Source organism: Euwallacea fornicatus, chromosome 31 (genome assembly GCF_040115645.1).
Source record: "Euwallacea fornicatus isolate EFF26 chromosome 31, ASM4011564v1, whole genome shotgun sequence".
Lineage (NCBI taxonomy): Eukaryota > Metazoa > Arthropoda > Insecta > Coleoptera > Curculionidae > Euwallacea > Euwallacea fornicatus.
In genome coordinates this window covers 497,055-512,780 of record NC_089571.1, presented here as the reverse complement: position 1 = coordinate 512,780, position 15,726 = coordinate 497,055, and the positions used below count along the sequence as shown (strand labels likewise).

Sequence of the window (15,726 nt, the reverse complement as noted above, 5' to 3'; positions counted from 1 at the left end):
AAACTCTCTTGTCGTGATCTAGACATTCCTCGCTTGTGTCCAGAAAAATTCGAACGCCTTAGACCTCAACGCTTGCAATTTCTACATGTATACAGAGACAGAAAAAGTATTTACCGCTTCAGTCGGAATATAAAACTTTCTAAAATCAAAGCTATTAGTTGAACTTAACTATACAGGGTGGTCATTTAGTGCGGTATCGGAAGATTACGGCTAAACAATTTAATATTTTGAATTTCTTTTTTTTGCGTTATATAGAACTCGATTATGGGTACATTTTAAAATTGTTTTAGTTTTATACAGGGTGTTCTAAATAAGTGAAAAATATCAAAGTTATGTTTTTTTAAATAGGATACCCCATATATTAATATCGTTTTAGATTTCATGAGAAAAATAAATGTAAGTTTCATTAATTTTTACTTGTCCTAAATCTTAAGGATTTCGAAATAATGAAGTTTTTTTAAAAAAATCATGCAATTTTAAAAACTTTGTTTTGAAGGAAGTTTAAACTGGAGTAAATCGAAATTCATACCAAACCTTAGATATGAGACGTATTTTATGCCAGAATTATTAAAATTGAAATATCTCATACAGTGCGTCCCAAAAATAACATAAAAATTGCATTTTTTTTTAAGGAAATAACTTGCTTAATTTAAATAGAACACCTCATATTTTATTACTCGAAATAAGAGATAAACATATGACTAATCAAAAATCGTTACACCTTCCTATACCTAAATGTACAGGTTTTCTTCGAAAAATAAGATTTAAGAAAAGATAGCAAAATTAATAACCGCACTATCTATTTTTATTTAATATAAAAGAATTTCTTTTAATAAACATTTAATTACAAACAATTTTCAACATATCCTCCATTCTGATCAATGCAAGCTTGAAGTCGAGTAACATTTCCACGACAAACATTTTCCAGAATATCTCTATTTGCTCTAATAGAGTCTAAAATATAGCGGATTCTGATTTTAATATTGTCTCTTGTTGTTGGAGGTGTACTATAGACAATATTTTTGACATAACCCCACAAAAAAAAATCTAGTGGAGTAAGATCGGGCGACCTGGGGGGCCAGGATACAGCTCCTCCTCAACCAATCCATTTATTTGGATACTGTTGATTTAGGAAAGTTCTCACAATACCACTATAATGAGAGGGAGCTCCATCATGTTGGAACCATATGGAAAATGAAAATAATATGAAATATAATATAATATGAAAATCAGAATCCGCTATGTTTTAAACTCTATTAGAGCAAATAGGGATATTCTGGAAAATGTTTGTCGTCGAAATGTTACTCGACTTCAAGCTTGCATTGATCAGAATGGAGGATATGTTGAAAATTGTTTGTAATTAAGTGTTTATTAAAAGAAATTCTTTTATATTAAATAAAAATAGATAGTGCGGTTATTAATTTTGCTACCTTCTCTTAAATCTTATTTTTTGAAGAAAACCTGTAATTTAGGTACATGAAGGTGTAACGATTTTTGATTAGTCATATGTTTATCTCTTATTTCGAGTAATAAAATATGAGGTGTTCTATTTAAATTAAGCAAGTTATTTCCTTAAAAAAAAAATGCAATTTTCATGTTATTTTTGGGACGCACTGTATGAGATATTTCAATTTTAATAATTCTGGCATAAAATACGTCTCATATCTAAGGTTTGGTATGAATTTTGATTTACTCCAGTTTAAACTTCCTTCAAAACAAAGTTTTTAAAATTGCATGATTTTTTTAAAAAAACTTTATTATTTCGAAATCCTTAAGACTTAGGACAAGTAAACCTTAATAAAACTCACATTTATTTTTCTCAAGAAATCTAAAACTATATTAATATATGGGGTGTCCTATTTAAAAAAAACATAACTTTGATATTTTTCACTTATTTAGAACACCCTGTATAAAACGAAAACAATTTTAAAATGTACCTATAATCGAGTTCTATATAACGCAAAAAAAAGAAATTCAAAATATTAAATTGTTTAGCCGTAATCTTCCGATACCGCACTAAATGACCACCCTGTATATACATACAGTATCTAACAATCTTGTTCGTACACGTGGATTTGTTAAAGAAAATACTCGATTTTCACTGTCAAAAAATTATTTATTTTAATGTTTTTTTTATTATTAACAATAAATGTATTTTGAGTATACGCACTTATGTATAAAGCTTTCAAAGAATAAATAACAAAATTAATCAAAAAATTTAACAAAAATACCTAATTTTTATGCAACCCTGAGCCCCCAACATTCCATGGCATTTAAGAGCATGCCCAACCTAACGGACGTCTCATCGGTTCTCTCGTTCCGGTGACTAGTGGACGAATATGGACGTTTTTACACGATTTACATGTCTACAAAGACCCTCGCGAGCAGTTTATGAAAAAAGAAGTTGACTAGAACTGAACTAAAGAGCATTAAGCCATTATGGGCAAGATCAAGGATATCCTCCTCGGACTATTTATTCTAGTACACTACAATTCTGATCTACCACTGATCGTCGCAGTAGACGCCTCACAACATGGAGTGAGCTGCGTTTTTCTTCAGATGGATCCAAGAAGGCAAGTTATCAGTCATCACAAGCCTTCAACGACACTCAGAAGAATTATGGGTATGTAGACAGGGAAGCATTTGCATTGCTCACCACAGTTTATCGCTTCTGTCAATTGCTAGTTGGATGAAAGTTCACACTCCAGACGAACCACAAGGACAAATCATCAGCCAAATTCCGAAGGTGTGGAAGCTCATGTTTTCGCATCGGTCACTACAATTTAGGGTCAACAATGAACAAATCGTCGAAGGAACTATGTTCGAATCTACCGTATAGCAAGCGCCGCAATTTGTCATGTCAAAATTGCCGTCAGTTGGAACCCTTGATAGAGAAGTGGTACTCCACAACTGCTTAGGATAGGGACTCACCGTAATCCAGGGCTGCATTCTCCGTGGCGAATGACTAATGTACCTTCTAAACTCCGGGATATTGTTCTAATTATGCTCCACGAGGAACATCCAGGAACTTTTCTCATGAAGTTTGCCTCTATGCTAACTGGCCTCAACTCGACTCACAAATTGAGAATATCGTTAGAAAGTGCCAACAGTGTTCAAAAGTTGCTAAAATGTTTCCAGCGTCACAATCACCTCCCTGGCCAACCCCAAAGTTACCTTTTGAACGAATTAACATTGAGTCTCTGGAACTCAACCAAGAGGCTTATCCTCATCATCGTTGACTCATATTCCAAATGGGTGGATGTTATTCTTACATCGACTATAATAACATTCTGAGTCATTGATCTTTTGGAACATCTTTTTATTACATTTAGGACATCAAACACTAATGCTTGTGACAGCGGTCCTCAATTCCGTTCAGAAGAGTTCAGGGAATTTTGTCGTTTAAGTGTCATCAACTACGCCACATCTCCGGCCTACGTCGCCCAATCCAACGGTCAAGTCGAACGTTTCGTAGGCATCTTCAAAGAATTCTACAAGAAAAACATTTCAGAGCTCGGCCGTCGTAAGATTTTCAACATGGTTCCTTATAAGTATAGTAGACGCCCACCAAGTGACATCTTCAACGGAGAGACACTCGTTAAACGTTTCCTCGGTCACCAATTACAGGGACTGTTGGATGCACTTTTTTCGCAGATGATTGAAGAAGGGTGCAACGAAAACGCTAAAAATTTTGAACTAATTGATATCGTCTGGAATAAGGAGCCACTTCAGGTCAACCCTAAGCCAGAAGTCATAGGAAAACGAATTGGAAATCGTCTCTATGACGTTGGGTGCAATAACCAAATGATTCGCCGATTCATTGACCAACTAAATAATTGTTACGCTGAAACGGAAATCAGCATGGAACCATACAACATTGAGGTCGACACAATTTCGCCTCCGCTGGTGGAACTACCAGAAGCATCTCCAGTAGAGATGCAGTGGTGCAAATTTATACGGATCCAAGTTCCTCTCCAGCGTCTGAACATTGCTCATGATACAGGAAAAGTCTACGATTAACTATTTTTCTCATAAGGGAACTTGTTAGTTTCAAAAAAATACACAACGGTCATGCGAAAACTCCCCTGTTGTAATCTAAACGTCTAGGCGTTCTTCACCTACATTCAGGAATATTTCAGCGTCGTAGATCTCAACGCTTGAAGTTATTTACACAGGGTGTATCAGAAATAAGTGCATTAATTTAAAGCAATAATAGATCTCGTTAAAGGCAACATTTTTTGGATCTACCATTTTCCTCGAAATTCACTTCTTATTTTTACATTTGCTTCCTTAAAACTGATAATGCGTCAGTGGTTCGTGTTGATAAATTAACATTATTTTCCAGGAAAAATGGTCGGATGTTGACCTGTTGATTCGCATACCTTCGTCAACAAATCAAATTTAGTTGCTACTGAGACCGGTCAATGTTTACGTTCAGTATTTCGTCAAGTAAAGCCATTTAAATTTGTCGAAAACGGTTTATTTTTTAAATAGTGAACACACAGACATAATTTGGTATATGATGTGATGCGGTGTGATCCGGTGCGATCCGGTGCGATCCGGTGTAATCCGGTGCTATCCGATGTGATCCGGTGCGATCCGGTGAAACGCTGGCTGAAGCTTGCAGGATCCACTTACTGAAAATTTAGAGGCGTCAACCTCCTAACGAACACACTATTATGCGTGTTATGTCACATCTTTGGGATTATGGCACGTTTAAACCGGTAGCTCATGAACATGGAAGACGACGTTCCAAAAGGATTGTAAATCTCGAGCAAGAAGTTCTTGACAATGTTGAGCTCCGACCAAAAACTAGTAAGTGAAGGTTGGCACTTCAATCCAGGACATCTCATTGGACAATATGTCCTTACCAAGTAAAAAAATTTCAATTTTTGAAACCTGAAGATTTGCCACGATGACGTCAATTGTGTGAATGGGCTCTCGCTAAAATACATGAACAAACTAACTAAACGTCACATAATTTCTATTTTCAACTTATGAAGTTAGATTTAACCGAGACGGTGCCTTTAACATGGACAATACACATACCTGGATAGAGAACAACCCGTATACTATCCGTCCGAACAATTTCCAGGAAAGATTTCTGATTGATGTATGGATAGGACCTATAAAGGGCCTATTTATCGGACCTCACATAGTGCCTAAACGGCTAAGTAGCCGAAAATGTCTATTATTTTTAACAGATGTTTTACCGATTTATTGGAAAATTTTGCATTAATATTCTAGTCAAAATGTAGTTTCTTCTGGATGGGGCGCGCTGCTATAACTCATGAGCTGTGCGAAATTGGCTAAATGAAAAATTTCCAAGACGATAGATAAGACGAAACAGCCCTATAAATTGGCCCGCCAGATCTTCCAATTTAAACCCAATTGACTTTTTCCTGGGACGGTACATGAAAAGTGTAACTTATGCTACTTCGATTAACATAATCGAAGAGTTGAAAGAACGTGTAGAATATGTTGCTAGATCGTTTCGAAATCATCCAGTAACGTTTTAAAGTGTTGAAAAATCATTTCGTTGGCGGTTACAGTGTTTTGAAAATAATGGTGGTTACTTTGAGCACCTTTTATGAATGAAGTAAGTTAAACATTTTCTGTATTTGTTTAGTGCGTCCTTTTTTTAATAAGTGTTTCGGTTAACAATGTCGATTTTCCCAAAAGATTGCGTTACTGATTCATTTACTAATATAAACTATCGATATCGATAGCGTCTTGAGAGGTGAACATACCGCATTCACAGCCGGTTCGCTATTAATTGCCACTGTGCAATAAAGATGGTTTTCACAACTTTGGAAGTGGCGACTTTCGTTCCAGGAAAGACGCTTTGCTGGGGCAATTTGAACTTTATTAACGATCCATAACTAATTTGGCTTCTGAACGTAAAAATTCGAATAAAGAAACGCTCAATTTGGAGCATGGCGTGCCTAAGGAGGCCCACGCATTCAGTCGATGGTGCTCCCAACGGCAAAATAAAATGCTTTAACCACAGAGCGACCGAAGACCGAATTTACTAAACCATTACAACGCACCAATACAATACACAAAACAAACAAAAACTTACAGGGTGTCTCAAACTCGACGCCCCTACACCGGTTTTTTGGAAATGGAAAGTAATATTAAGAAATGAAATTGTAGGCCTTCAGTGGGGTTGGACAATCTCCGTTTCAACTTGAAGAAGCTCATTTCTAAAATGTCGAAGTAACGAGTTAGGATGTCATCAATGATGTTTTTCTCAGAAACATACCGAAATTCTGACAAAATTACATTGATCCTATTTGTCCACACAACTAAAAAAAATATATACAGGGTGTTTGGTTTACCGATACACTTCCGAATGAGAGTGGTAGATAAGATGATTGTGAACGTATTTGACCATATATAGGGTGGCCCATCGAAAACAGTCCAGCAAAGTTTACTGCTTTGTATGTGAAAATTTGGAAAAAGCCTCAGACCCGTATACTTTTGTTTTCAGGGGGACAAATTTCCACATTAATTCTATCACTGTAACTTCAACCCCTTAGCGGGGGCGGCATTCACCCTTATTTTTCCAAATGGAAAGGGGTATGTTGTGATACATCTTTTGAATGGGCATTAAATTGGCTTTCAAATGGAGTTTCGTTTTTTACATTTGAGCTGCGTCGAGAAATGGAATTTTAAACATTTTACTGGACTTCTTATTTACAAATAGGTTTGTGAGTAAAAATTTTTTGTAAACTAACAAATATCGGTGGACAATTCGATTTTACCTTCAGTAAAGTAGTTGATGTGGGTAGTTCGTTATTGCTGTGCAATTCTTTTCTTTCTCCCCATTATGCAATACCTGTACGGCAGTTTCTAGATGAAACGTTTCCTGATAGATGGATTGGGAGGAGGGGTGCTATCGAATGGCCCGCGAGATCACCCGATTTATCTCCTCTTGATTTCTTTTTGTGGGGACAGTTGAAATCGAAAATTTGTGCCACCCAGCCTGAATCCTTAGAAGATTTACGGAACCGCTTCACTTATGAATGTCAACAAATTAAACCAGATATTCTTCAAAACGTCCGAAAACACTTTGAACAGTTGCTGTAATATCGTATGGAGGTGAACGGGGGACATTTTCAACACTTAATAAGATAACATGTAAATACTAATCAATAAAGTTAAATTAATATTTCTCGGCGACGCGCAGCTCAAATGTAAAAAACGAAACTCCATTTGAAAGCTAATTTAATGCCCATTCTAAAGATGTATCACAACATACCCCTTTCCATTTGGAAAAATAAAGGTGAATGCCGCCCCCGCTAAGGGGTTGAAGTTACAGTGATAAAATTAATGTGGAAATTTGTCCCCTTGAAAACAAAAGTATACGGGTCTGAGGCTTTTTCAAAATTTTCACATACAAAGCAGTAAACTTTGCTGGACTGTTTTCGATGGGCCACCCTGTATACTATTATATATCGCCATTTTTCCGAATTGTACCAAATTCGCTGTTTACTTTCGTGTAAGTTACAATAGGAATTTGATAGAATATTTGTTGTGACTATCGGTTTTTGCATAAATTTGAACGTGTATTTTATCGATATCAAACATGTAGTAGCATCTGCATATGAAAAAAAAAATTCCAAAAATGAATTGAATGAACAAAATAATAAGTGTGTTCGGCATAGAACATTTTTATTAAATAGAATTCACATATGTACAGTATAATATACAAAAACATTTTTAATTAAGTTATACGTATAACGACATTACGGTAATTATTAAAAGAAAAAATCTCAGATTAGGCCATGAACCGCAAACATAAGGCGTTGATTAAGCCATTTACGATTTACAATTAAACATCTCATTTCTCTGATAAACTGATCTATGATGAGTTCATCCAAGACGCGCCTCTCTGATATTTCAACGTCTCCTTGAGTTCTTTTTTCAAGATCATCCGTTGTAACATGGTATTTCCATATATGCTATTCTAACTTATTAAAAATCGGGCGGTGCTATAGAAATCAATTGTTTTGCCTCTATAGAAATGACAGACAGTAGCCGAATTTGACATATACAGTGGTGGCCATTGAAATAGAGCTAGCTGATACTTTTGGTAGAATTCAACGCTACAACTTTCTAGAAACGTTTTGATGAACCTCTGTATAATTCCTATGAATGTTCAATAGAAATTATTTCAAATACGCACCGAAATGAAAATTGTAATTGAACACGATAAAAACTTGTTTGGTCTTGTTTGGTTTCAATTTGTCTGGTCGCTAAAATAGAGACGTGAAAAATAAAATACATAGCACTAGTGTTCCTTCAAGTTTGAACTTGTCGTTTCCTTTAAGTTATCACCGCGATTTCCTTTTTAACATTTGGTGAAGTGCTGAAGAGTAATTCAGATGAAAATGGGCGTTTATTGCACGGCAGATGAAAGAGTGGCGATCTTAACATTGCGCAAAGAGGGAAAATCGCTAAGAGAAATTGCAAGACTTATCGGGTGCTTAAAAAAAAAAAATTGAAAATCCTATAAGAACACCACCAAATCGAGAAAATCGTGGAGCAAAGAGCAAAACGAGTCCTCATACAGAGAGGCAAATTCTTGGAGTCTTCAAAAAAGATCCCTTGAAGACGTCTATCAGTATTAAAACTGAACTAGATTTGGAAACGAGTACAAGAACTATTCGAAGAAGGCTTCAGACAAATAAATTACACGGCAGAATAGCCAGAAAAGGTCCTTTGTTATCCTCCAAGAACATTAAGCGATTTTCAAAATTCGCCCAAGACCATTTGAATTGGGATGGTGGGGAGAGAATAAAAAAATGGCGCTTTATTTTATGGAGCGATGAAACAAAAATAAATCTAATGGGATCTAATGGGAGACACCATGTCTGAAGACCACGCAACCAGGAATTATTACCAAAACGCACCATTAAAACAGTTAAATATGGAGGTGGTAACTTAAAACTTTGGGGAGCCTTTCCATGGTATGGTGTAGGAACAATTTACTGAATTAAAGAAACCATGGATCAACATGAATATGTTCACATTCTTCGGGACATTATGTTGCCTTTTGCAGAGGAGACCATGCCGCTAATATGGAAGTACCAACAAGACAACGACCCGAAGCACACGTCTAGGAGAAAGAGAACATTTTTAAATGATAATAATGTGGATTTGTTACCATGGCCCTCCCAATCGCCGGACCTTAATCCTATTGAGAACTCATGGACCGTCTTCAAGAATGCTGCTGGCAAACATAAAACGAAAAACAAGGACGAACTCTGGGAGGTGATCAAGCCAGAATGAGAAAGAATACTACTAGACGTGTGTCAAAGGCCTCTAAGCTCTATGCCTAGAAGGCGCGTCTGAGTTATTAAACATAATGGTCATATAACAAAGAGTTTAAAGTTATTGAGAGTTTAAAGAGAGTTTAAGCGTTATTTAATAATTTTGAAACTGCAAAGTATTATTAATTACGCCTCTATCTTCGGTTGGCTCTATTTTTGTGACCAACTGTTCGTGTTGATTTGTTCCATTTATTCGTTAAATATTATGTTTATGCAATTTTAAAAAATTAAGTTTGTTGTTAAAGTTTTCTTTCCTTATTATATATTTACAATATACAATTATTATACTAATTCGGTGTGATATTAAAACTTTATTTTCCAAGCAATCTATTTCTTTGAACTGGCTCTATTTCAATGGCCACCACTGTACATACAGTATTGGCCAAAATTAAACAAAAGGAATACGGCGAAAACTCTCTTTAATATGAAAGAATTCAGAATAGCGCTAAATTATAATATTTGTCTAAAATCGAACAACATATTTGTTTATGCACGTAAAAATTTTGGGCCCTTGAAAATTTAAACAATGCAAGAAAAGGAATTCCATTGGACAAAAATATACAGGGTGTTCTCAAAGTTGAGTCATTCATTTTAACAGCTGGTAGAACTCGTAAAGAGAAGTCGGTTTACCAAAAATTGTTTATGTAAAAGTTGCAGAATGAAGCAATTATTAATAATTATTTAGAAAAATTAAAATTTAAAAACTTCAATACAAATCTGATTATTTGTCGTTGTCGACTATTATTTATAAAAACATTTTAGTAATAAACAATTGTTTGTTTACTACTGATACTGGGTGTGACTATTTTCTCGTTTTGCGGTTTTCAGTGAAATTTTCGATTTGATCAGTGTTTTAATAAATTCGTACAGTAGTTCGTGTATCATTTTTAATTTGTGGGTGTTTTGTGCATTAAAAATGACATACATTTATCAAAATAATGAACTAGTTGACGTAGTATTAATTTACAGGGTGTGCCAACAAAATGCAGCCGCAGCATGTCGCTTGTAGGCGGAAAGGTTTCCTTTACGAAATCATCCGGCTCCGCAGATGGAGGAGGTCACGCTGGAAGACCTCCTCCACGAGATATGGTAGATATTGAGGATGATATTTTAGAAATTGTCGGAAACGACTCAACAACGAGCACTAGGTCCATAGCAGCTCTAGTAGAAGTTGCTCATAGTAAAGTATGGAAAACTAAACAACAAGAACAATTTTATTTCTGCCATTACCAACGGGTACAAGCGTTACAGCCCGAAGATTATCTTAAAAGAGTTGACTTTTGTCAGTGGTTTTTACATGAGTACAGCATAAATGAACATTTTACCAAATTCATTTTGGCTACTAACGAGGCTACGTTTACAACAAATGGTGTGAACATTTTCCACAACATCCATGTTTGGGCAGTAGAAAATTCGCATGCTGTGAAAAAAAGTGATTTTCAGCACAGATTTTCGGTAAATGTTTGTGCTGGCGTAGTAAATGGCATGCTTATTGGACCTTACTTTGTACCTAATTGGTTGACAGGAGAACATTATCTAGGCTTTCTTCAAAAAAATCTGCCAGATTTATTAGAAGATGTTCCTTTAAATGTGAGAGAGAATATGTGGTTTCCACATGATGGAGCTCAATCACATTTCATACGAGAACACTGAAATAATGAATTTCCTAATAAATGGATAGGACGGAACGGACCCATCCCTTGGCCTGCACGTTCCCCAGATCTAACGCCCTGCGATTTTTTCTATGGGGCTATTTAAAACAGTTAGTTTATTACGATGGAGAAATAAATAATGTGGAAGAACTACAACAGAGCATTGAAAATGCTTGTGATGTTATTCGCGGACATCGGGACTTTATTTTTGACGCATGTAGTCACTCAGGGGTACGCCGAGCAAGATTTTGAATTTACCGAACCAATAGTGAGAATTTTGAACAGTTTTTGTAGAACAGAATGCCTTTTACCGGTGGCATAATTTTTCATTTTTATTGTGACTTGGAGGTTACAATCTAATATTATTTAACTCTCTCATTTTGCAACTTTTATATAAACAATGTTTGGCAAACCGACTTCTCTTTACTCTCTCTTTTTTGTCTGCTGTTGAAATAAACGACTCATCTTTGAGAACACCCCGTAGAAACATTATAAACAAAGCCTTATTCTGTCTTTAAATTTCTATTTTTCACTTCAGTTTTGCATTATTTTCAAAGTGTTGGCTTGATAGAGAAATGGTGCCTGGCAAAACTTGTTCGGCAGATTTTCGAAATAAAATTATGAACCTTCATACCAGTGGCACAAAACAAATTAATATTTCTCGAAATTTACAAATTAATCGGAGTATTGTTTCAAAAATGATAAAACATTTTAAAGTGCCTGGATCCGTACTGCCGATTGAAAATCCAGGAAGACCAAGATTAACAAGTAAAAGGATTGACAGACAAATTATTAACACCTCTAAACAAAACTCATTTTCATCTTCCCTTCCAGTAAAGAATATAATAACGTCGAAGAATGAAATACAAGTTAGTGCCAGAACAATTAGAAGAAGATTAATTGGAAATAATATTTTCAGTTGTCGTCCAGGCATGGAAAGCCCCTTTGTCCAAGAAAAATATTGAAGCGCTTCTTGAATTCGCTCAAACCCACTTGGACCGGATCACTGATCAATGGAAACGGGTGATTTTCAGTGACGAAATTAAAATTAACTTATTTGCTAGTGACAGAATAATGCATGTAAGAAGACCTGTTAATGAAAAATTTAATAAAAAGTATGTTTTTCCGACAGTGAAACACGGCGGTGGGTCAGTGCTAGTCTGGAGGTGTTCCTCTAGTTTCGGAACGGATCCGTTACATAGAATTCAGGGAAAAACGGACCGTTTCATGTATTGTGACATTCTCAGAACTAAAATGGTGCCATATTCCGAAGAAGTAATGTCATTAAAACACTGGTTTCAGCATGATAACGACCCCAAACGTGCATCAAAATTCGTAAATGAGTTCCTTTTGAGGGAAAAAGTGCAAGTATTTGAATGGCCGTCGCAATCTCCCGATCTAAACCCGATCGAGAATCTACGGGAGATTGTAAAGCGTAAATTTCGGGAACGAAAATGTAAAAATCCTAATGAACTCTTTGATCACATGTGTGATATTTGGTCTTCAATTGATAAATCTATTATTGACAATTTAATTAACTCCAAGCCTAAAAGAGCAGTAATTCGAGCAAAGGGCTATCATACAAAATATTTAAAGAAGTTCTTTAGTAATTTTGTTTTTTTTTTGTTTTTTACGTTTTAATAGATTAATTGAAATGTTTCTTTAATTTAGATCAAAGGTTTTTTTTTACATTTTTTTGCATAGTCCTATGTATTACAGATAAATTTGCAAATTCTATTTAGAAAGTCTCTTAAAACTGGCAGGAAGTTATATAAATGGATCGATGCAAATTATGTGCGAGTCGTGGCAAAGGACCTTTACTACTGTGTAAAATGTTTCTATAATTTTGGCCAATACTGTATATGAGGTTCGAAATCTAACAAATATCAATACTGTGTGAAATATTGACACAAGAATTCAGCACATGTTTACTAAAGTTTAATATTTGTTAGGTTTTTAATATACATACAGAGTGTCCCAGGGAAAAGTGTCCACTCTCAACACCTTTTTTTTTGTTGTTTGTAAAATAAGAACCGCTAAAACACTTCCACTTCGAGAGGGAGGGGAACGTCGTTTGGTGAAAAAGTTATTTTCGGAATGTCATCCCGCTATCCCGGGAAATTACCCCCACTAAAATTTTCATATCGGAAGAGTATTGTGTTATACCTCGTTTCAAACGGCTCGACGTTTCACATGTATCATTAACAATGATATTTTTAACCTCCATTTAAAATTGATAAACTCTAAATTTTTTGGAGGAACAACTCATTGATATTTTCCTCTGCATTTAGTGGTTTTTGCAATTTGTTCAATTTTTAGTTTGATTAAAACGGTTTACACATTACAAAAAGAAAGAATTGAGGTTGAAAGTCTGCAATTCAAAAACAATCATCCTCTCAGAGCCTCAGTTCCTGTTTTCAATTTAGGCCATCTTGACAAAATGGTGTGCCACCCTCACATATCAAAGTTGCTAATGAATTTGCGTGAGACTGGTTGAGTCCAAAGTACAAAACGCAAAGTTGACCGCCTAATGGCCCGTGATAAAGTTCAAATTGTGGTTCTGAAACGTGGCCAAATAGACAACAAAATATCTGAAAAAATTGCAAAAATGTAGATTGCTGAGGAATCCAGAGTTTCAAAAAGGACTATTCACAGAATTTTAAAAGGAGTTAAATTTCATCCTTATGTAATAAAACTAGTGCAAGAATTAATTCAGGATGGTTTTAACCATCGATTAGAATTCTACGAATTCTTTAGTAACATGTCGCATTTAAAGAGACATTTGTAGTATAATACAACATTTTCTGATGAAACTTCGTTTCATTTCAGTGGTGAAGTTACCAGACATAACTATCGCTAATGGAGTGACGTCAATTCTTTTTTGTTCCGAGAAATCCATACTCAACACCCTTGGGCAGGGATTTTGGGTGATCACATCGTTGGATCATCTTCATTTCAGTATCACTGAAATAATCGAGTCACATACCGACCTCTTAGAAAAAGAATTAGTTTCTTAACAAGATGAAGCTCCTCCGCACCACACTGCTGCTGTCCGACAATTTCTAGATCAAGCATTCCCCGAAACATGGATTGGCAGAAGAGGCTCAGTGGAGCGGCTCATGAGATCTCCTGGCCTTAGTCCCTCGGATTCGGTTCTTATGAGGATGTTTGAAGACCAAATTCTATCACACACAATCTGATTCTCTGGAAGAGTTCCGTGCCCGAATTGTCGAGCAGTGCAGGTCAAGATCAGTTGAAATGTTAGATAATGTGCGACGTCGTTGTACGAATCAGCTGCACATGCGCATGGAAGTCGCTTTAAACATTCCTTATGGTAAAATAAATAAAACATCAGTAGCAATATTTAAAATGAAGCTATTTGGTTTCTGTTTAATTTCTACAAGATGTATGTACAAAAATAAAAACTTGTTCGTGTAAAGAATAAAATTACCTTCGAAACGAGGTAATAACACAACCCTTCTTCAGATTTGAAAATTTCAAAGGGGGGGTTCCCAAGGACAGAGAGGTGACATTTCGAAAATAACTTTTTCATCAAATGATGTTCCCTGCTCTGCCAAATTTGATGTGTTTTATCGCTTTTTTAACAAGTAACTGTAAAGATATTTAGGATGGACACTTTTCCCTGGGACGTCCTGTACATTCAACAATATATACTCACTAATATAAATTCAAGGTTTTGGTAATCTCGGAAGCTATGAGAGGTTGGTTAAACTATTGTGGCATAATTTCATAATTATTAGTTTGCGTGATGTAACATTTACTGTTACTGAGATCGTGTTGTTGTATGGGGTGGACTAAATTCAAAGCTCACCATTGGAGTTTCAGAATTCGACTGTGTTTCGACATGATACATTTATATTCCTTACAAATTGCCTAAGTTTTCCTATTTAACTGCAAATGAATCTCTTGCTTTCTTACATATTCAAAGATCCAGCTAGTGAACCTTGAATTTATTTACACCACAGTGTTCAAGGTCAAACTATGATTCAGCCCCTGGGCAAGGTTGTAAACTCAACATGCTACGTCTATAATTTCTACCATTCGAGTACAGGCTCTTCTGCTCTTATTGCTTTAATACCCTAAAATGTCTTATATGATATGCTAAAGTACCCGATTAATGGGGATTACCCCAAGATATTCTCAATCCGCCTTTAAAGTCTATTAAATCCTTGAAGAACTAATTGGTCCATGCTGCACTACCCTATCCTAAAATCTTATGCACTACTTTCTTCATTTGCTTCTTCACTCTCATCTTGTTCAACATGTACAGCCTTCAACTCGAAACACTCTCTTTGTTGCTCTTTCAACATTAGACTCACTTCACTATATGAAGGGGGCAAATGAAAGTCTTTCATCCCGAAAATCTCTTCGTAAGCTGGAGGGCCGTAGCCCAGTGACGTGGGGGAAATTCCCTTGGATGTAGTGTCGCTGTCCAGGATGCTGGGGGTGCTCCCAGCCATCCGTAAAGGGTTGCGCATCAAGTTTGCACTCAATTCGAGCAGATCGATGCCCGATTGGTCTGCTTGGAGTTGGCTGAATACTGACCGATCCATAACCAACATTCTTCCACAGGGAAGAAGGATTACTGTTGGGGTGACGGCGCAGTCTGGGGCTGAAGTCCTAGCTGCAATGAAAACAGGTCTTTATGGTATGGTTTTAGGGCTTTGTGAGTGAGGGGTTATTAAAGCGCACACAGCTTTACAGGGATGTTAGAT

The 15,726-nt window shown here is 36.0% G+C and overlaps 1 protein-coding gene across 3 annotated transcripts in view; it reads right to left on the bottom strand.

Annotated features, from left to right (window-relative positions):
* Window positions 1–7,660: 7,660 nt before the first annotated feature.
* The window catches only part of LOC136348091 (uncharacterized), a 94,834-nt gene continuing 86,768 nt past the window's right edge, over window positions 7,661–15,726 (bottom strand). For all 3 annotated transcript variants that reach the window (XM_066298665.1, XM_066298666.1, XM_066298663.1), the window contains one exon: window positions 7,661–15,635. In XM_066298665.1, the coding sequence (XP_066154762.1) occupies window positions 15,226–15,635 (410 nt within the window). In that variant the 3' untranslated portion in view covers window positions 7,661–15,225. The remainder of the gene's footprint in view (window positions 15,636–15,726) is intronic.